A 24,001-nucleotide genomic window follows, 5' to 3' on the forward strand; every position below is an offset into this window, starting at 1 on the left:
TAACTTTTTGCTCAAAAAACATTTTTAATAGATAGAAAACATAACAAAGTAATTTTTAACCAAGTTTTGTTAAAATCCAACTATTTTTGTAAAAGATAAAAATAAAAAATAAAAAAATCTTATTTTTGCATTTTTTTTTCAATATTTTTGAGGTTATAGAAAAAAATTGTTTGAGTAAAAGTTGTAGACATTTATGCTACCTACAACTTTTGTGTTTGACTTTTTTCGATAGGACGTCTAATTTTGACAGAAATCGTAAAAAACCATGATTTTTGACACCCACCCCACTTTTTCGCCCACCCACCCCCTTTCCCCCAATTTTTTTGTGGGCAATTTATTTTGCCCCTTTCATATACCATTTATCCTAAATTTTCCCACAACATATGTATATTTGAAGGCGTTGATATCATTGAGGTTTTCTCACAATGATGAACCTCCTTGGAGCTTGCTATTGGCTAAGAAAATAAAATATTATTGTAGTCCTTTAAATTATCTACAGTAAAAAAAAAAATTAGCTTTCTACGACCCACGGGAGCCGAGTTATTATAATTTTAAAATGCAGGACATGAACAGGGCTACAAAATAAGTTAGAAAAATGTCAATCATGATATAAGCTTTTTTCGAAATAATGACAAAAATGTGTTTTTTAACAACAAGAATTTGACTTTAAATGGCTGCCATTTTATATTTACTTACTCAAATACAATGAAATTACATACAACAATAAAAAATATTATAAGGAAGAGAATGTATGTTTATTTTTTGGTCTACGACAATCTGGAGCAAAGATATTAGCTTAGAAGTAAAATATCCCAAAAAATGCATTTTTGTGAATAGCTCCGCTAAAAAGAATGATCAGGTGGTGAGAAATTGGGTTTAAGCCTTTTAAATATTCCCCTATCGATCCATGAAATAAAAACTGACAGTGCCTCTCTGCGCAAGGTGAGGCCCTTTTTTCCGACGCTTTGACTGGAGTATTACTACAAATTTTTATAATCTCCAAATTTTGAAAATCCAGAAACCCAACTCGAGTATCAGAATCGAATGTTTTTCGATGAGAAAAATGTCTCACATCAAAGAGTATCTCTGTTTGATGTGAGCTTGATCGAAGTTATACATGTAGATCTCCTAATGTATTACCGCAAAACACTGAAGAAAAGTCGATTCGAATGAGGAAACGCCTTCGCGTTGGTGAACAGAACAGGCATTCTCGTTCTAAAACCAATAATAAATCCTTTTAAGCGTACCATTTCTTTCAAAATCTAATTTTGACTTCTATTCATTAACACTTAAAGATGTTAGGCTTTAGAAAAGTTTTTAAACTTATACTAGAGAATACAGTATTGAAACATTATTTACTTGTAATCTTTGAAACAAATAGTCAGATGTTTTTTTTATTCTTGAGTACCTACGTAAAATCAGCATCTAGAAACTGCTTTTCCAAGATCGTGTTCAAGAAGTTTTCAATGAACTAGTTAAACACCAAGATAATTGACTGATCACGAAAAATGAAAGTCATATAAACATATGAGTAACATTGAACTCTTTCTTATGGAAAAATCAAGAACCGGTCTGAATTTTCCAAAATTTCTTACATAATTTTGTTTTTGTAGACCGGCCACAACGAAAGAATATAATGGTGTGAACTCAATTGATCATTGAAGTAAAAATAATTTAAAAAACAAGCTACACCCATATTCTTCTACATCGAATTCAACTTCTTTACTGATCATGTGTTTTTTTACATTTTTTTTTTTTTTTGTATTATGTCGATCCTTTCCAGTTTTTCTTATGTTTCATTTTTTATTTATCCACTCGATCGCCACTTCACTATCGATTGCCTATTCATGTTATCCAAATAAACACCTACATACATACAAAAAAATTCTGAAATACCCCCATCGAAGCTGATCTTTTATACAGAAACTGGACAGAAAATGGAGTATACACAAAAAAAAAAAAAAAAAAAAAAAGAAATATAACTTCTTGATCATGTACCTTTATGAAGATCATCATCTTCTACTATATAGAAAGAAATGAATCTTCACATTCTTGTCTCGCGACTAGAAATATGTGGTAAATGCATGTCTTCTTTGGTTCTTCTTCAATGCTTCCAAGAAATTTTTGTCCTTTTTTTGCTGATATAGTTTGTGTGTACACAAATATCATTTCCACGATCGGGCTAGTCATATGTTTACTTTTCATTTTTCCTGTATTTTTTTTTCTCAGCTCTCAGCTGATTGACTGTGATTTTTTGTTAAAATAATGCTACAGAGATTTTACAGGGTGTTATTGAAGAACTATCTGATAAGGAACACAATCGAAATCGAACAATGAATCTAAAGCTTATAAATAGAAAAGGTGTCCGATTTTGACTAAACATTGTCAGCTTGTCCTTCCACACTTACTCTTAAGCTTCTTTTAAACCTTATAGAAGTTAAAAAGTTTCTGTTAGGCTTTAAAGATGCTTAAATTTATCAGACAGTGCTTAAACTTTTTCTTTTACTTCCTGATGGCCCTGATTTTCTAATTTCTTTTTTCTTAGTTTAAAACGGGTTAAAAAACAGTACTTTTGGAACTTAAAAAAAAAAAGTAAAAACATTGTTACCACAAAACTTAGCTCTTTTAAATCCTCTTTTACACTTCAAATGAAATAAGTAAAATATTACCAGTAAAACAAGTTATTTCATAACCGATTTCAAACACAAAATGAAATTGGTTACATTGTAACCAGGAAAACAAGATATTTCAAAACCGATTTCACATCTGAAATTTAATTGGTAAGATTTTAACTTTTTATAACCACTTTCAAATTTGTTATAAAATTGGTTAATTTTGGTCCATTAAAATAAGATATAAATTTTTATTTACCAATTTCAAAAATGATTCTGTTTAACCTATAAAATCAGTAATTTTAAAACTAGTTTTGAACTGGAGTGCTAAAATTGGTAATAATAAATTTAACCAGAAAATTGAAAAACAGGTATTTATTAGCAAAAATAAACCCTGGAAGAGTTTTTAAATCCAATTTAACACCTAGGTTTTGAAAATACCGAAAAAAAAGGATTTAAAATTATCAGATATGAGGTTTGGTTTGGTTTTAGAGGTTATTTTTTTACCGAAAAATTACCTGCAGCTACAAAATAACCAAGTTGTAATCATTTAATACCATCTTCGAAGCGTTAAATCCGAATAAAACACTATAGGTTCTACTACCTTGATTACGAGATATCTTCTGTAGAAATACAAATTCCATAGGACTTTTAAAAGTTCCAAAAATATTATCTCTTGATTTGTTCTTTCCAAACTTGACAAAAACATTACGTAAATCAATTACAAAACCCACAATCCTCAAACGATCTGTTTAAAGATTCCAAAATAATTTCGAAGGCATCCAACTCTTGACCCCCATTTTGGTTCTCTTCGCTTATTTTTTTGGTTATTGTATCTATTAGAATCAATTAATATGATGGCTCATGTTGTGACACATTTTTTACGCATTGTTTGTGTACGCATACGATAAAAATCATGAATCTACAATAGAAGTTAATTTAAAATTTAACTTTTACATACTGAAGGCAATTCTCAAGCCACCTTAAAGTAAGGCAGGCAGAGCATCATGATATGATTCTCTATTTTTGGGCGCCGCTCTGAAGCTCAGTAACCTTTTTATCTAAACCAAAAAAAAAAAAATGTGTGTTGGGTTGTTTTTTTTTTGTCCGATTGCGTTTAATAATCCCAAAACCGTATCTTACTTTTTGATAATTTATTCATTTCCTTTTGGGTCTGTGTAAAGTTTTTGAGATACATCCAAGAGGATTTTTGTTAAAGAGAATCTCAAGCCCAAATCGATCGTTATTTTGTAGTTTTTTTATTTTGGATTTCTTGGATTCTTATTCCTGACCGGCTTTTTTTATGTTAACGCGCCAACATTGCGCCTCTCTTGTCGTCGTCGTGGTCCGTGATACTTTATACTTTAACGGATAAGGAGGGAGGCATTCCTTTACATTATATTTAGTTTTATATTTTTATTTCTTTTAATTTCTTATCTTTTGCTTCGTTTATATTTCTTTGATTTGGTTGTCTCTCTTTTCTGTTTATTTGGATGTTGTTTTGTCGGTTATAACATTTTTTATATGTGTATTGGAATTATGCTCCCCCAATTGGGTGGCTATAAAGTGGGGATGTGTGTGAGCGCGAGACTTGAGTAATGGAATGTTGTTGTGTTTATAGAGATTGGATTTTGGGGGCTGACGTTGGTTGGTTGAGAAGTATAAAAGACCCACGAAGATCATTGTGAAGCTCAATTCAAGTGGAGATCACTTGCGCGATCGTTATGCTAGCTGAATATTGTTTTCTTTCTCAAAGAAATACGAAACTTTTGAGTTCAAGAGTGTGATATGGATGCTTATTTTTTTCGTTTCAGAATATGAAAAGATTGTCTTACAAATTTTGTAAAATGACTATCGTTTCCTATATAGACTCATGAATGTTGATAAATTTTGTGATTTTGCAAAAGTTATCAAATTATTTTTTTTTTCAGTTATGCTATGAAATGTGTCTTTCTATGAAAATGTAGCTCTCCCTGTCTCCAAGTTTCTAGGATTCCATAGGTTTAGGAAGTTTTTTTTTTCAGGAATGAATGTGATCATGTTTCTTAGGAGACTATAAAGACAACGTGGGGTTTCCAATACAAAATGAAGCTATAGATATTCTCTACCTACTTATAAGACCTTGAATATGAAACATACAAAGCTTGAATAAAAGGAAACCTTTGTGTATATAACTTAAGCACGATAATGATGCTTTGTTCGTGGGAAGTTTGGTTATTCTTTGTTGGATTTTAAGTTTTTAGCTCTTTGTGACAGGTAGACAGACGTCAGCGGAAATAAAATGATACGAAATTAAAACTGAGCCTTACTGCAAGATTTTTTAAAGTTTACAGACTGAGATTTTTTTTAAATTTGTAAAAATTTTCTTTGAAGTAATCAGATATTGAAGTTGGATTCTCAATGTCATCACTTGAAGTGTGTTAGACATATACTATTTTTAAGGGTTCTTTCAGCAAAAAAATTATGAATTTTATCACATTAAATTTCTTTAACATAAGTTAAGCTTTCGTCAAAATGTTGAATTTTTTAAGGGAAATTAATATTAAGAGAAGTTAAAATTTAACTAAAAACGCTTAAGTTTCGTTCCAGCAAACAGCTTTCGTAATAATTAGATCAGTAATCTAAAGAATTAATAACAGATAAGTAAGAAAGAAAATGGCTGAAATCGAGAAAATATGATAGGAAATCTTTGCGAAAACAATTTTCCATACTTTAATTAATTTGACTTAAAAAAAAACTATATAAAACAACGAAACAATTATCTATTCTATGTGTTCTTGTTCTATTTTCTGTGAATTTTGTTTCTTTTTTAATCAAATATTTACAATAACCCTAATAAAATGAAGTACCTAATGCAAACTCATAAATACATCAATAAACATTAATCTTATAATTAGGTAACTATCTATATGCAAAAGTATAAACTTTTATAAATGAAAAACCTCTAAAGATCAATAAATTACAAAAGTACCTATGACTTTTGTGATAGTTTTATGATATGGAATGCTTTCTCAAAAACTTAAAAAAATAAAAGAGTTTATGTTTCAAATTCCTTAAAATAATTATAATTATGTAGGTATACTGAAATTGACAAAAAATTGGAAAAACCGGAAATTTATGATAAAATTCATAATTATGATATTATACATATAACATAAAATATTATCATTAACCTTGGAATTATTATATTTTGAGACAAGTTTTAGTTTCAGATAAGATTATACATTTTAGGAATTTCAAAGATTTTTGTATGGCATACCTACTTGTATTGTAATTAACTATTTATTATTAATAATAATATAGGGTACCGACTCATTTTAGTTCCTAGAGCTTTAAATTATCAAATTGTCGAAAATAGACTATTCTATATTCTAAATTAGTTGATCAAATCAAATTCAATATTTTTTGTCTAAGAGTTCTATGATTTATTAAAAAGCAAAGAAAATACGATTTCCAGCTCTAGCCGGGTGTATCAAAAAAGATATACATGCCAAGATACTCATACCTTTGACGAGATTGAAGCAAAAATCTGTAATAACTGATTTAGACAAAATTTGAAAGAAGCAGATCTCAAGTTACTAAGATGTGAGTGTAACAAAGGGTTTGTTCGCAAGTTGTTCAATTACACGGTGTAACACTCAAAAAATACGCGGGCGGAGACCTATCAGGTTTTGTAGAGCTAGTCGCACTGAATACGAAACGGTATTTAAAAATCCCCTAACACCCCCAAAATCTGGAGTTACGGGCAAAAAACGGTTTTTTGGACCTTCGCCCATTGAAAAAATTCTAGCTTCGACAATTTTTTACCCATTTTCGATTTTTTTACAGTTTCTGATAGAAGATAAATATACCTTTTTAACAATGTATAAAACATGTAACTCGGTTAAACCACTTAGAATTTATAAGATGTCAAAGTTCAAAAATTCAATTTTTTTTGTCATTTGCCCAACTTCGGCATCAATTTAAAGTATATGTTTTCAAAACAACATGCTATTTAAAAAATATATTCTAAAACTATATCTATTTTCCAATTGATCGAAGTATTTTTTATGAAAATCACTTCAATATTGGCTTAGAAAAAAAAAATTTTCGATTTCAACCCAGATACAGAAATTCGAACTTTTAGGTATAGAACAAAAATGTTGTTTCGGCACGTAGTAGGATAAGTTGGGCGCCAGGATTTGATGAAGGGTTTTTGTAGAGGAGCTGAATACAAACATTTTTTTTCTTTGGGAGGGGGGTCTATCTCCCCCCGTTTAGGTGGGAGGGGCATTTTTCTAAAAAAAATTATCAAAATAAAAAAAAATTATTAAAAAACAACGGCAACACTTACAGTAATAAATGATACCATTTCCAAAAGGCAAAATTGTGCATTTGATTCTAATTTTTAAATCAATATAATATTACCAATAGTTTTTGAAATAATCGATTTCAAAGTTAAAAATAGGGGAACAAATTTTTTTTAAAACTCATTTTATACTATTTTTGTCCAGACTGTGAATTTTAGTAAATAAGTTACTTAGACAGAAAATTGCCTCAATTAATTCCTTATCGAACAGTGAAAACTATATGTTTCTATGTCTTCTAGTTTTTGAGAAAATTGAAAAATAAAAAAAAATAAAAACAAAAAATATTTTGAAAAAAGAAAAATCTGATAAAATAATTTTTCAATTTTCCCAAAAACTAGAAGACATAGAAACATATAGTTTTCACGGTTCGATAAGGAATCAATTGAGGCAGTTTTCTGTCTAAGTAATTTATTTACTAAAATTCGCAGTCTGGACAAAAATAGTATAAAATGAGTTTTAAAAAAAATTTGTTCCCCTATTTTTAACTTTGAAATCGATTATTTCAAAAACTATTGGTAATATTATATTGATTTAAAAATTAGAATCAAATGCACAATTTTGCCTTTTGGAAATGGTATCATTTATTACTGTAAGTGTTGCCGTTGTTTTTTAATAATTTTTTTTTATTTTGATAATTTTTTTTAGAAAAATGCCCCTCCCACCTAAACGGGGGGAGATAGACCCCCCTCCCAAAGAAAAAAAATGTTTGTATTCAGCTCCTCTACAAAAACCCTTCATCAAATCCTGGCGCCCAACTTATCCTACTACGTGCCGAAACAACATTTTTGTTCTATACCTAAAAGTTCGAATTTCTGTATCTGGGTTGAAATCGAAAATTTTTTTTTTCTAAGCCAATATTGAAGTGATTTTCATAAAAAATACTTCGATCAATTGGGAAATAGATATAGTTTTAGAATATATTTTTTAAATAGCATGTTGTTTTGAAAACATATACTTTAAATTGATGCCGAAGTTGGGCAAATGACAAAAAAAATTGAATTTTTGAACTTTGACATCTTATAAATTCTAAGTGGTTTAACCGAGTTACATGTTTTATACATTGTTAAAAAGGTATATTTATCTTCTATCAGAAACTGTAAAAAAATCGAAAATGGGTAAAAAATTGTCGAAGCTAGAATTTTTTCAATGGGCGAAGGTCCAAAAAACCGTTTTTTGCCCGTAACTCCAGATTTTGGGGGTGTTAGGGGATTTTTAAATACCGTTTCGTATTCAGTGCGACTAGCTCTACAAAACCTGATAGGTCTCCGCCCGCGTATATTTTAAAACCTCATTTTTGTAACACCGTGTTATAGGTATTTAAATGTTACTTAGACCACTGACTGCCAAGACTTAGTTAAATGCCATTTTCATCGATTTTTTTAAATTTCAGCAGTTTTAAGGGCAAAAAAAATTTGTTTCCCTAAGTCATTTAACTTGGTACTATAACTGTATAAAACTGTTACACAGAATATTCCTTTATACTTAAATTTTGTCTTTTGGTTGTTTGTTGACAAAGGGCTGAATTTGAAATCATCGGTTGGACGTTAGACTATCAGAAGAAGAATTTATTAACTTGCATCATACCAAACTGCATCGTTTCATATCTTAATATCGTTTTATAGTGTTTTAACCAAACGAATTTAAACAGTTTAAAGCTTCTACCAATAATATCTATCCTTCATTAATTTGGAATCAACAAATTGCTTTCATTAGAAAATTAGTACTAAACTGCTGTCTATTTGACATCTTGCAGTTGAAGTACTTAGTCGCAGAATCTACTTAAGGCCAAAAGTTTTTAAGCATACAAATGAATGATTACTTTTTTAATAGATCTGTATTTCTAACGAAGAAAAAAATAACTTAAGGGTTTACGTTTTTTTAACGGTCCACGTATTATCCAATTTTTGAAGTTGTCGACAGAAACTGAAACTATGAAGAAGCTTGAATTTAAAACTTTAAGGGCCATTTTATTCACTATTTATCAACTTTGAGAAAAATCTGAAGGTGGCAAGCTTGAGAGTTTACTCCAACACGAGATTTAAATCACAAGTTGAAAATTTGTTTAATTCAATAATTTTTTTCTTAGCTTCCTACTTCCAAACTAAAAGTTGCCCAACTCTCCGTTTTAAAAATATCCCTGGGATATTTGTGACATTTAATAAAATAAAATGTCAATTTCAAATGTTATTTTGAATGTTTACTTTTTTTTTAATTAATTGTTTCGAATATCATGCTATATGTTTAATTAATCCAACCAATTCGAATCATCAGAGCCAATTTACAATAAAAAATAGGTAGATTTTCCGGGAAGAAAAAAATCAATTTTGTCACACACATCACTTTTTTATTTATTTAAAATTATTCAACAAAATATACATAATATGAACAAATATGATTGACTTCTTTTTCGAAAAAAATTATATTCTGTAAAAAAAACGAAGATCCCAAAATTGTTTTGACACAAAGGTTCATCAGTTATCATGTTGTTTCCAAAAAACAACAATTATTCTTCAATAAAAAGTTTCTTTTTTTCACATTTAAACCAAATTTGAAACAAATATGAAAATAAAAAATGACATTTCAAAATAAAATCTCAAGTTTACTCGGGAACTTCTGATATTTTCGGAAGTTGAGAAAATCAAAAGTTGATAAGCTTGAGATTTAAAAACTGAAAGCTAAAACCGTCAACTTTGAGTGAATGAAATCGCCCTTAAACATAGCAAATTAAGATGTTATGTAAAACTATGTAGCTTCTAACATAAGCTCTTTTTTGAGTCAAACTGAGATTTTGATGGTATTCTTAAAAAACAATTTCCAATTCTTTGCTTACCTACTCTCATTTTGAACATGTTAAACACTTGTTACTGTAAAATTGTCTTAATCCAGTTTTTTTTACTGTTTTTAATGCCCTAGACAAAAATGTAATAAATACCAAAGGTAAATAGGTTTAAAAACTACTTTAATGATCTTATGAATGAAATTAGTTTTTTTTTTAAGTTTTATCTAGTTGAGCACTAGGTACCTTGTGATAAACTGTTTTTGTATTTCGTAAATCCTAACTTAACTGTAACTTATTCAAATTTTGCCGATTTTAATGTCATCAGAGAGAGGACAAGGATACTTTAAAGATATCCTTGTCCCCTACAGAGGTTACAAAAAGCATAGACTATAATTATTTATTGAAGCTAATGAATATTATTAAACAAAATAAAGTTTTATTTACTAACAAACTGTTTGTTTGCATTCAAACTAAAAAAATTATAGGTTAGCTTTAGATTCGAATTAACTTACACCCAAAACATTTTTCTTATTCAGAAACCTTTTTTAAGAATGCGGTTCTTCAGTGCCATGTCTTTAGAAAATACTCTTTTTTAGTATGAAACGCTCAGCCAAATAACACCAACTTAATATTTAGACCTAATAAATAGAATCTCTTTCATATTCATAAGTTGTTCACATTAACCTATCGAAGTTAAACTTTTTTTTAACACTCTAAGGTTAAAATCTTCATCAGTTTAAACTAAAAAGTCCAAAATTGTAATAATTTGCATATCTAACGAAAAACATCTCATTTTGATCAATGCAGAAGCCCTGCGTATTAAATGTGTAGACTCGACGCAAACTATCCCCAACTAACAATTCTTAGGGGCACTTAGTTTTTAGATACATAGGTACCTAATCCTTTTTCTGAAAAAAAAAAACGAAGGTATTTCATCCAAGTATTAGGTTACCTCAAGGTTGATTCTACCTAATTTTCTAGAAAACGAATCCTACCTAGATTGGTAATTTTTCAAACTTTTTAACAGGAATGAAAGTACCTACCTAATACCCATACAGGCAAGTTAAAATCAATCCTAATCACTATTTCATAATAAATGTTTCTATCCTTATATTTTAAGTAATTAATTGCTTGATTATTCTGCCCTTTTTTAAACACCTAGATAGGTACAAAGCAATACCCCCCCTTTTCTTTATTTACTCTCTCTTTCATCTTCTCAATACCTATTTTGATTCGATTGTCCATCTTTTCTTCTCAAATCAATGTAATGTACCTGTTGCATTTAAATCTCCTAATTACTTACATATTTCACATTGAATATGCTCCTTTTTTTGTATCGATAGAATAGGTATAGGTTAGGTATCCCCTTTATTTTCTACCTCAATCTTTTTCTATTGATTTTGCCCCTCAAATTTTTTTTCTTAACACATATAAATCTGTAGTTATATACTCTTCAAGATAATATTGAATTTTTCGTTTAAAAAATTAAATAAAAAAAAATATCAAACTATCTTTAAGATAAAATATACCATAAGAAGGAAGAATGAACACAAAAAAAAATCAAATCCTCCTCTCGCGCGCTCAGCTGACTTTTAAAACACACAAAAATCAAATTCCTACTTCACATTCTATTCTCTCCTCCAATATACCTACAAAATATATTTCACACAATCTCATCATAAATCCACTATTCTTCTCTACAGGAAAAAAAATCACATATCTTATGCGAAGGGGTTGAGTTGAAATACACAATACATCTTTAAAATACACTTGTACCTTCGCTCGTGATAAAGTCGAACAAAAAAAAAAAAAAACAATAATCAAAGAACAACAAAAAAAAAGCAACAAAAATCATATGTTTCCTTCCAAGGAAAACGTAGACAAGAATAACGTACCGAAGGATATGTCAAAAAGGACCACCAATCTCTCCCAATACAATCACAACAAAAATTTATTCTTATTCTTATATGTGACCATATGATTTTTCTTAAATCTTTCCTCCTATCTTCTTCTTAATTTCTTCGTATTTCTCTCATTCCACACAAAAGATACTCTCTTCTACACACAGATACATTTCATATTACACACACCAAAAAAGATACACACAAATACAGGTATAAAATTCCGAACAAACCCCTATCTTCTATACCAATTTCCACAGTGGGAATTTTCGAATAAAAGCCGAGTGTATTCTAAAATTGTCAGTCATTCGAGTTTAGTTATCGTTCTGTAGCAAATGCCCTCTCTCTCTCTCCTATCTAAGAAACAAATATTTTCTTAATTCAGGATAATTGTTTTAAAAGAATTAAATTGAAGAATTTTTTAAAATTGGGAGAAGTTTTGTGGCGTTTTACACAAATTTTATAATAAAACTTGAAGGATATTCAAAACCATACAAAAAAAAATCTCAGTGAGAAATGATTTAAAAAATCAGTGCATATATCAACAAAATTCGAATCCTTAAATGTACTTAACATTACAAAATATAAAAAAGGACACAAAAATGATAACAAGGACACTTTGAAAAAAATAAAACTTTAACTGTACACCGAAATGCAATATATTTTTAAGTGATTTTATTTTAATTAATTAAAAATAAGAATAATTTCTTAAGTTTTGTGAACATTTTTTTGCAAGGATAACACAAACGCAAAAAGGATAACACCCAAATTTATGTGGACTATTTTTAAAAAAATTTAACAAACAAAAAAATTATGTGTTAAAATTAAATTAAAAAACAATTTGTTTTAAAAATTGTTCAAAAAAAAAAAATCAATCATCATTCATTAATATTCGAAAAATTACGTTTTTTCGAATTTCAATCAAAAAAAAAAATTCATTAAATTTGTTTAAAAAATAATTCAAAAAAAATCTACCAAAATGTTGTGGGAAAGCATAAGTGAAGAAGCTTGCGATATGATGGATTGCACAAGGTAATTATTACTTAAAAACTTCCTTAAATATAAATACAAAATCAAAACAAAGAAATTACCCCCAAAAAACCCCTCGGATTATTACCTAAACAACAATACAAACATTTTTGAACAAAAAAAGTGCTAATTAAGAAATCGTGTGTGTCAGATACAAAAAGTGGTTTTCAATTTTTTTTGGTAATTATTTTTTTCTCCAAAAAAATACACCGGTAATCTCTGACGCATATGAATAGTCCAACTAGACTCTGTTGGCCACTTAAAAAGATACTTTAATCGCACCCAAAATAACAAAAACAAAAAAAATGAAAAAATTAAAGAAAGAACACAAACCTACCGCGCTTATAAAACCTATATCATTGAAATTATGATTTTATTATTATACCTATACCCTCCATTCCATGCCCGTTATATTAAATCACAGTGCTAGCCAATCGACTTCTCTTTCAAGACTTCACTCTTGATCTTGGAAATCACCATCATCATCATCGTCGTCTTCGTAGTGTTTCTTTCTTCAACAGAATTCGCACATTCAGACTTTAGAAGAGCCATCGCATGAACAAGATTATTTAGTGTGCAACGTTTATTTTTCTTTTTTACTGCGATTTTCGCCGGCTTTTTTTTATGATTTTTTATTTTTATTTTCTTTGTATCTTTATTTTTTTTTTTTATATTTCTCTGTCTCGGTTATTTCTTTCATTTATACTCTTGGTTTCAAATGAAATCGAAAGTCTCACACAAAAAGTAATTTCGCTTTTTATTCAGATTTACTGGTGGCGGTTGTGTGTTCATCAGCCCCCATGGAAACTGGGTTTTTCAATTGATTCATAAAAAAAAAAAAAAAATACGATGAATGGGGGATTTATAACGGTAAAAATGTAACGGTTGAATATATATTCTGATAATATTTGGCAAATTTTGTCAATTCTGATCATGTTCTTATTTTTAAAAATCGATTTAAATGAAAACTGAAAATAGTTAATAATATAGGCCAAAATGGGCAACCTTGTGGTACATCAAAAAATTAAGAGCAATTACGTCAATCTTCATAAATTTATCAAAAATTATGTAAGTTTTTAACAATTGGCAGAGTTTTTCTAATAGAAAAGAAAAAAAAAATAATAAAAGAGGCCCTAATTGGCAACCTTGTGGTTACTTCACATCAAAAAGTTATTATCTTGACAACTGACATAAATATACTTTTAATTGCAATTCAATTTCATACAAAAATACTTCCCACGATAAGTTGAATAAATTGTCATAATGTCACCTCATTACCAATAAGGTCACATTAAAGAAAAAAAAACTCACCATGTGTTGGATTTTATTTCCTTATCCTTCTTGCACACCTCTCAAAAAAAAGGTATCCTTTTTGTGCGCACACACCTTCTCCTCAGCAATATTACCGACCTGACCTAATAATTTTTTTTTTATTTCTTACAAATTCCAAAACAGGACTTTAAAAATTGACAATTCCTTAAAGAAAAGAAAAAAAAAACAGCTGAAAACAATTTTGTTAACCTCTTCCTTCTTTGTTTTCTTGTGTGCATTTGTGTCCCAAGAACGTGTGCCAAGGTAAAAAAAAAAACTACCTACAGTAAAAAAAAAAAAAAAACTGATAATAATAAGACATCCGCTAGGGTCATTCCCACAGCGAAACCTTTCCGTCTTACCTTTAGCATTTCTTGTCATTTTTTTTTTTTTTATTCAAGACAGACAGTTTATTGGTACCTTTACAGCACTTGGACTTCCTTGTTGTTTATATGTAAATTTTTTGTTATATTACAACAGACAACATTTTTTTGGGGGATTCCTTGACAGTTTTCAGGGCGCAGACATAGACCCCAAGTTTTGTTTCTTTTTTGTAATTTTTTTTTTTGTAGTAGTTCTCCAATTAAAACGAGTACACCGAACTCAACAGCTAGCGCTCTAGAGTTTGTACACATCTGTTCCTAAGGGAATATTTTGTTGTTGTTGTATTTTTTGTATTTTATTTAGGTTTACCCTCGTGCGTTTAAATCCACATACAAACACATACAAAAACTCGATGAGACATAGAAATTTTTGAAATGCATCAATAGCAACCCTCTTTTCATATGAATTTTATTTTATTTTTTTTTTTCCTGTGCATTTTCGAATTGAGTTCATGGATCTCTTAGAACAACTAGAGGGTTTCCAACCAAAAAAAAAAAAAAAAATTGACATGGAATAAGGGGCCTTAAATTTTTTGCTTCCCCTGAGTTAGTAATTTGCTTCGCTAGCTATCTGACTGGATGGATGTGTGTAGAGTAGAGCTCTATTCCAATTTTTATATTATTGAAAAAAAAAAAAGAAAAAATGTCCGGGTGTTTAATTTTGTATAATAACATTGAAAAATTGAGGAAGAAGTATTATAGGAACTGTATAAAAATATATAAATATCGGGGGAAGAAGACCTAACCTACAACTAGGATAAAAAGAAGAGAGGTGCATTTTACAGGATAGTTGATTGAGTTTAATGAACTTGTCCCCGTACTCAGTTTAGTTTTTGTTGTATTTTTACGCTGGTGGGTATAAAAATATAAAAATGCGATGGTGGTTGTAGTAAAAGTCCCGACGACGATGGTGTAACATTATTATATTGTGAGTAGGTTGTAGCAGCGTGACTGTACGTTGTTTTAGGACGATAGTTTTGTTTTTATCGTCCTTTGAGTAGGACGTGCGGCGGTCTACGATATGACAAGCAATACAAATAGAAGAAGATTAAAGTTGGTGGTTGTCTTTAGACACACTTTTCCTGGTTTTTATATGTAAATAAGTTTTTTCGTCCTTTTTGATCCTTGAAAAGTTACATTTTTGAAAAAAAAAAAATCTGAAAAAATATCGTGAAATTACGAAAAAAAAGTGTCAACTCATTTTAAAAATAGCAGTTTTAGAAATAGTTCATTTTTCAAAAACTCTCCACAGTTATCCTTTTTATCCTTAAAATGACTTTTGTGACAAATTTTGTTTATTAAAGTGTTAACTCATTTCTAAATAACTCTTTTAAAGTGTTAACTCAACTTTTGAAAATAGCAGTTTTCGAAATAGCTAATTTTTCAAAAACTCTCCAAAATTCCTTAAAAATGACTTTTGGGGCAAATTTTCTTTTTTTAAGTGTTAACTAATTTCAAAATAACTCTTTTAAAGTGTCAACTTTTGAAAATAGCAGTTTTCGAAATAGCTCATTTTTCAAAAACTCTCCACAATTATCCCTTTTATTCTTAAAATACTACTTTTTAAAAAAATAACTCTTAAAAGTGTCAACTCATTTCTAATAATACCATTTTTCTTGTTTATTTCCAGTGTCGTTTCAAATAATTTCGATTTAAATGCATTCCAACGTAATCGTGGAGGACGTCGCCTTGTAATGGACTCATCCACAATCCACACTGCCAGCGGCATGGATGAATTGACATTCTACGATGATGAAAGTCAACATCCCAGCCATGCATTCACATCCTCCAGCCCAACAGCCAATGCACTCCTCATGGATGAAGATCGTCTCTTATCACCCGAAGGAAGTCCACAACGATTCCAAATCATACAATCCACATTATTGGATAAACATAATAATTCACAACAATTATTACAACAAAATCGTCGTAAAATTTTGGAACCATCACCTCGTCTTAATAAACAAACATCATCAGGAGTAGTGGGAGCAATGACACCAGCTAAATCATTTAGAATATTTCATAGTTTAAGTTCTGGTTCAATGGAATCCACAATGGACGATGAATATATGGAATTATTTGAAATGGAATCATTACATGATGATTGTGAGGGCAATGCACCTAGTAATTTAAATTCATTAATTAGTGGACATATTAAGACAACAAAAACAAGTCCTGAATTAATGAAACGACCACCAGTACGTCGTTGTTTGAGTTTAACCGAAAATATTAGCTCAGCGAATCGAGCACGCACTGCATTATTTGAACCAAAGACTCCAGAGATTCTGAGAACAGTACAAGATAGGATATCATTTTTGACATCCAATAATCAATCACCTTCACTGAATACAACACCGTATTCATCGCGTATGGTTGCGGAACGTTGTTTTAAACGTCCCGATCCACCATCCACAACAGTTAGTCCAGTACAGAGCAAAAGATATAAGGGAGACTTTTTCTCAGCATCAGCTGAAAAGGAGAATACTGGTCATGGATTGTTGCAAATTCCAGCACAAATTGAACAACAATCTCTTCAACAACCTCAACAAGCTACCAACAGACCTGTTTTGCGGAAGTATGTGTCGATGAATGATGCTGATATTATGAGCGCTTTGTCGAGATCCTCATCGGAACCAGATTTAATTGGAGATTTTAGTAAACCCTTCTGTCTGCCTTTAATGGATGGTCGTCATAGAGATTTGAAATCAATTTCAAGTCATACGATGGCTAATTTAATTACTGGAGTGTATAAAGATTCAGTGGCTTCGTATAAGATCATTGATTGTAGATATCCATATGAATTTGAGGGAGGACACATTCGTGGTGCAAAGAATTTGTACACACAGGAGCAAATAATGGAGGAGTTTGTTAATTCAAAGACTGATACACCTGCTGTTGAAGCTGATGGACCAAAGAGGCATATACTTGTATTCCATTGTGAATTCTCGTCTGAACGGGGACCAAAATTGTAAGTATCTACTCATTTTTTCATTTATTTCAAAAAAATCGAAAAAGATCTTTTTGAAAGCTTTGTCATATAAAAAGCTTTCAAAAGAGCTTTTTCGATTTTTTTAGTCTTCAAAATTTCAAATGAGCTTTTATAAAAGCTTTTCTTATTTTGAACTTTATAACTTATGAGCTTTTTTTTTTCTTTTTCCTTCCAGATCCCGTTTCTTACGCAATAACGATCGCGAACGCAACACAAATTCATATCCCGCCCTACATTATCCCGAGATCTATCTACTCCATGGTGGTTATAAAGAATTTTTCGAAAACCACTCAGAGTTATGTGATCCAGTGGCTTATAGGCCAATGTTGGAACCCTCCTACGCAGAAGCATATAGACATTTCCGTGCAAAATCAAAGAGCTGGAATGGTGATGTCAAAGGTTTAGGTGGCACTACAAGCCGACTAAAAAAATCTAGGTCCCGTTTACTTTTGTAGGCTATTTATTATTATTATCTATTTTAATTATTAATTATCTTTGCTATTTAAATTATAAAAAAAAAAAAAATTAATTCTGCTCTGTAATTATTTCTCTCTATTAAATTAATTTATATAAATTTCTATATTTTCGATAAGAAATTAAAGTTTTAAATCATTAACAAAAAAAAAACAAAAAAAAACAAAAATAACAACAAAAAAGATGTAAAACTTTTCAAAACTTTCGGACTTCATAAGTAAATTTTTTTAATATATTTATATTTTTTAGTAAAATTTTGTAAAAAAAAAAAAAAAACAAACAAACAACAAGCAAACAAAACATGTGTGCATTACTAATTATTTTAGGATTATTTATAAAAAAAAAAAAATTAAAAAACAAAAAATTTATATACAAAATTTGTCAAAAAAAATTAAAAACAAAAAAAATTAAAATTCAAAATTCTTAAAAAAAAAAAAAAAACAATTTGAAAAGAAAAAAAAAACAAAAAAACCTGTAAAATAAATTTAATTTGCTTGGTTTCCAGTGGATAATTAGTACAAAATCTTAAAAAAAAAAAAAAAAAAAAATTATAAAAAAAATCCCAAAGCAATTGTAAAGAAAATTCATTTTAGTTTTAAACTTAACACAAAAAACAACGAATACGCTTATTTTTTTAAATATTAAAAAAAAAAAGAATGTTTTTTCAAAGCAAAGCTTTTTTGAAATATAAAAAATGTAGAAATGCAATAAAAGAAAAATAAAAAAAAAAAACAACAACAAACAAGAATTTGAACTCGTTTTTTAAAAAATTGAATTTCAAAGAAATTTAGTTTTGTTTAGCAAACTACGATCCACATACAATCCACAAGCTCTGAATTGAAACCAAGTCAAATGGATTTTTTGGACAATTTTTTTGTTTTTTTTTTTTTTTTTTTTTAATTTAAATTTTCAGAAAATGTATCTTATATTCTTCTAAGTACTTTATATCTTTCTTTTTTTTTAAATACGGGACCTATATGCATTACTTATATATTATTATTATTATAATTTTTTGTGAGTGTGTTTGAGCGCAAATTTCATATCAAAAAATGCCAAACGAAAAACTAAAAAAAGACAAAATAAGTTTTCTACTTTCATGAGGAATTTTTGGAATTTGTGGTTAATTTTTTTTTTTAATTTTATTTGAATCTGTGATTATTTTTTTGCGCCTCTTTTTTTGTTATTGTCCATCGTTGTCAATATTACATACATACATATATATATTTTGTTTGTGTAAATTATTTTTTATTTTATTTTTATTTTTGGGAAAACAATAGTAAAAAAAAAAAAAATGTATAAAATTTATATTTTTGGTTTTTTTCTTGAATTTTTTTCTTCTCTTCTTTGTTTTGTGTTTGATTTGTTTGTAGAGTGTCTGTGTGTTACCTTCTATTTTGTTTAGGAGAAAATTAAAAAAAAAATAATTAATTCAATTTGTGTGTTCTTTGTAAAAAAAAAAATAAAAAAAAGAAAACTAAGTGTTATTCTTGCAAAATATGTTAAAAATAATGAAATGAAATCAATTATGAAATTATTATCATTGTTATCATTATGCAAAGTGGTAATTTGAATTAGTTTTTAATAATTTTAATTATGTATAAAAATTGTTTTCTTATAGGGATAAAAAACTAAATGAAAATTGGATTATGAAATAATTCTTTTAAGTTTTCATAAAAAAAAATACAAATAAAAAAAAAAAGACAAAAAAAGGATAAAAAGTAAGGCGAATTAAAAAAAATGTTAATAGTTTTAGTGTAAATAAATTTTAATGTAATTAATTTATAATAACAAATAATAGATGTATATCTATGTATAAAAAAATGAAATGAAACATTTCAAAATATTGACAAAAAAAAAATATAAATTCAATCGGTGTACACTGATTTTTTTTAAAACAAAAAAACATGTATTTTCTTTGAGTCTTAGATTCTAGAGATCTGGATATTGGAATCCAGGTGTCATCTTAAATTAATAAGATCATAGAATACGAATATAGACCAGTGCCGATGCCTTCAAAAACATTAAAAAGTACAAAAAAATCATAGTAGGATGAAACCCATTGGAAAAGGAGGTGAATATGATGAAAATTAAAGGAAAAATAAATTACTGGCGAGCCGAGTTCGGGAAGTGGGTGGGTTGAGTTTTTAATGGTAAAAAATGGTATATCTCGATTTCCGGCAAAACTACTAATCCTATAGAAAAAAGTTGTATAGCAAAGTTGTAGGTAATAAAAAGATCTACAACAAAATTTATGTGAAAAATTCAAAAAACCGAGTTTTTGGTTTTTTATTTTTATCTTTTTCAAAAACAAAAATTTTTCTACGAAATTTGGTGAAAACTTACCTTATTATCCCAAATACCCTGTAATTTATTTAATTTAAAATATTAATTTTTTTACCTTATTTTGACTTAATACCAAAAAAGCACCCTAATTAGCAATCGAAAATTCACGTGTCAAAATATCAGCTTTTTTCAAAAAGTCGGTGGGCATTTCGTTCGTTAAAATGTCTATTTTCTGATGGTGTTTAAAAATATTTACATTAGTATACTATAAAACATGTTCTAGTAAAATTCAAAAAATGAAAAAAGTTTGAATTCGAAAAAAATTTGTTTCATTGTTTACAATTTTGACCTATTTATTCAAATTTACTCTTTAATTACTCAAAAAACGTAAGATTTCATCTTTCATGTAACAGTGATAAATCTTACGTTTTTTGAGTAATTAAAGAGTAAATTTGAATAAATAGGCCAAAATTGTAAACAATGATACAAATTTTTTTCGAATTCAAGCTTTTTTCATTTTTTGAATTTTACTAGAACATGTTCTATAGTATACTAATGTAAATTTTTTTAAACACCATCAGAAAAAAAACATTTTAACGAACGAAATGCCCACCGACTTTTTGAAAAAAGCTGATATTTTGACACGTGAATTTTCGATTGCAAATTAGGGTGTTTTTTTGGTATTAAGTCAAAATAAGGTAAAAAAAATTAATATTTTAAATCAAATAAATTACAGGGTATTTGGGACATAATAAGGTAAGTTTTCACCAAATTTCGTAGAAAAATTTTTGTTTTTGAAAAAGATAAAAATAAAAAACCAAAAACTCGGTTTTTTGAATTTTTCACATAAATTTTGAGGTTATGTGAAAAAATTGTTGATACAAAAGTTGTAGATCTTTTTATTACCTACAACTTTGCCATACAACTTTTTTCTATAGGACTAGTAGTTTTGCCGGAAATCGAGATATACCATTTTTTACCATTAAAAACTCAACCCACCCACTTCCCGAACTCGGCTCGTCCGTAATTTATTTTTCCTTTAATTTTCATCATATTCACCTCCTTTTCCAATGGGTTTCATTCTACTATGATTTTTTTTGGTTTCAAAACTTATCGACCCTGGTCTAATATCGAAGTGCAAAAAATAAAAATGCATCAAAATCATCAAACTGACCACGACGGTTGGAAGAAAAATTTGTGAACTGTATAAAACTTAACTAACTCAGCAGTACTGTGATCAAACGGTTTGCAAAGTATGTTAATACCATTACCAAAAATCGAATATTTTCATTTAAAAAAAACATCAAATTATAAGAAATTTTTTCCATTTTTTTAAAACTTAAATGTCTGGATGTTTTGGGATTTAACGGTTTAGCAGAGATGCCAAGAAAAGGCGGTGGCGAACAGGCAATTTTCACACAAATTTAATCAATGTTTTATGATTTTCGAAGATCCAACTGAAAAAAGGACCTTTAGAAAACCCTATTCCGAAAAGAAAAAAGAGCGACTCATAAAAATACTTATCCGGAGATATCTGATATGCCAATGGATGTACTACCTTCCGAAGTAAAATTATACACTTCGTCTAACTAAATTATGTACATGTTTTTTTAATTTTAAGATATTTTCTAACTAAACCCTTGAAAAAATTTCGAAAATAATTTTAACTTGTGTACAGTAGGGAAGTTTCTGAATCTGTTAAAGTCAAATGTGATAAATGACCGATGAATACAAAATGAAGATCATTTAAACACAAATCAAATATATAACTGCAACAATGTGATAATTATATTATAATTTGTCTTTTAAATTTTTATTCAACTTGAATTGTTTTGTTTATTTGGTGTTTCAAAGTGATAAAAAAATGTCAGCACTATACCTACAAACATTTCAAAATTTTAGTTACTATTTTATTTATTTATTTATTTATACTATTTTATTTTATATTGTGAAGTTTCAAATTGTAATTAACTTTTTTTTTATAAATTAATCTTATTCAAATCAAGATTTAATCAAATCCTTTCACGAGTTCGTTGAGTTGAGAAAAAAGAATAAAAAAAATACAATACACAGTTTGACCACCTATTGTTGTTTTTTGTTCTCTTTACTCAAAACCAAGGCTCTAACGGAACAAAAGGACTTCGGATTCGGATTCGGATTCAGTGCATCGAATTACATACATACGTGGGTTTTTTTTTTTTATTGTACACGCCAGTTTTTATTTTTTATGTGCCAGTGTTATTAATGGGTCACTGTGGTGTATGTGTTGTGATGCTATTTTATCAAAGGCTGAGGGAAGCTCGCCGGTTCCAGGGTTTTGCCGAAGAAAGCACAGCAAAACTCGGCTATAGAAGAAAAAAAAAACTCAAATTCTTTATTTTCACTATAGAATCGTTCTTTATTGTTCTATACTTTCTTTAAATAACAATTTTAAATAAAACTTATATACTACTTAAAAATAATGCCCAACACTGCAAGATATCAGGGGATCTCGGACGGAGATAAAAGAAATAAACCCTACGGTGACCAAAATATGCTATTACGACCAAACTCAGAGTGAGATGGTGGTTTCGGGAATTATGACCAAACTCCAAATGAGATGGTGGCTTCGGATAGAGACGGGAATTATACCTAACGGTCGAAAGTAACGCCCTTAACTCAAAGTGAGAAGGGGAACTCGGAAAGAGACGTTAAATCTACCTAGCTAACGTCAAAACGGAAATTTACCAACATTCAAAAATTTACAACAATACGGTATATCTATTATGGCTTAAATAGGTGTATTGAGGGAGAAATCGTCTACTCGAAGTAGATTTAAAAGATCTCTGCTTTATTCGGAATTTCTTACTTCTACTTAGTAATATTTTTACACAAAGCAAGTGTGAACTATACAAAATTAAGCGGTAAAATTGATGTTAAATTAATAATAATAATAGTTTTGAGTATAAAACAAAATGTATGTTGTCGTGTTTGTGTTGTTGCTATTGATGGCATAATCCGTAACGTTCAGTTGTTTCGGTATCGGTTTTATAGTCTGGGATGGGCGGTTGCCAAATAGTTTTAATTAAATTGATTTCTTTTTGTTGCTTTATAGTCCGGTTTATAGTCCGGGATGGTTGGTTTCCATACAGCTTTAATTAAATTGGTTTGCGGTGGAAAGGAAAGTGTGACGCTTCGTTACAGTGTAACTTTTTTTATTGGACAAATTAAACGGAAAACACATAACCCTATTCTTTTTGATAATTGAGGCAAATACATATTCATGTATAAAATTGGGTTTAAAATCTTTTTATTTACTAATTATCTATACATTTTAAGACCCTTTTTATTAAAAAAAAAAAAAGAAATTATTTTGAATTATTTTACGAACTCCACTATAAAAAAGAATAACATCTTTATAGAAAAATTCAGTAGGTGTCCCATTTAGGGAGCTCAAAATCATTTTTTTTTATTTTTATAAGCAGTGATTTCAATTCAATTCATGTGGAATCTGAATCGGGATCAATTTTACATGTAAAACAAAAACAACAATTAATCCTGCTTTCTATCGAGAATATTAATCTAGTACATCAACTATACATTCCTATCTCCTCGAGTAGAATATCATATTAGCACCGTTCTATTGGAAGTGGTAGTTTACTCATGAGTAAATCTAGTACTACAATTTACACATGATCTAATACTCGAGGATATAGGAATGTGTAGTTGTTGTACTAGATTTCTACTCACGAGTATACTACCACTTCCAATGGAACAGGGCTATTATAGCCCTTTGGGAGGTGGCAAAGTACTACTAGTAGTTTACTAGTGATTTTCAATGGAAGCACTTTCAACGAATTCAATACAAATCGTATCTACTCGGGAAGAAGAGCATGAGTAGATGATACTACT

At 28.9% G+C, this 24,001-nt stretch overlaps 1 protein-coding gene across 2 annotated transcripts in view; it reads left to right on the forward strand.

Annotated features, from left to right (window-relative positions):
* Window positions 1-18,559, forward strand: part of LOC129917072 (M-phase inducer phosphatase) — a 356,921-nt gene extending 338,362 nt beyond the window's left edge. For both annotated transcript variants that reach the window (XM_055997391.1, XM_055997392.1), the window contains exons 6-7: window positions 15,995-17,332; window positions 17,529-18,559. In XM_055997391.1, the coding sequence (XP_055853366.1) occupies window positions 15,995-17,332; window positions 17,529-17,808 (1,618 nt within the window). In that variant the 3' untranslated portion in view covers window positions 17,809-18,559. The remainder of the gene's footprint in view (window positions 1-15,994; window positions 17,333-17,528) is intronic.
* Window positions 18,560-24,001: the final 5,442 nt, after the last annotated feature.

The sequence above is a fragment of the Episyrphus balteatus genome, chromosome 3 (genome assembly GCF_945859705.1).
Source record: "Episyrphus balteatus chromosome 3, idEpiBalt1.1, whole genome shotgun sequence".
Lineage (NCBI taxonomy): Eukaryota > Metazoa > Arthropoda > Insecta > Diptera > Syrphidae > Episyrphus > Episyrphus balteatus.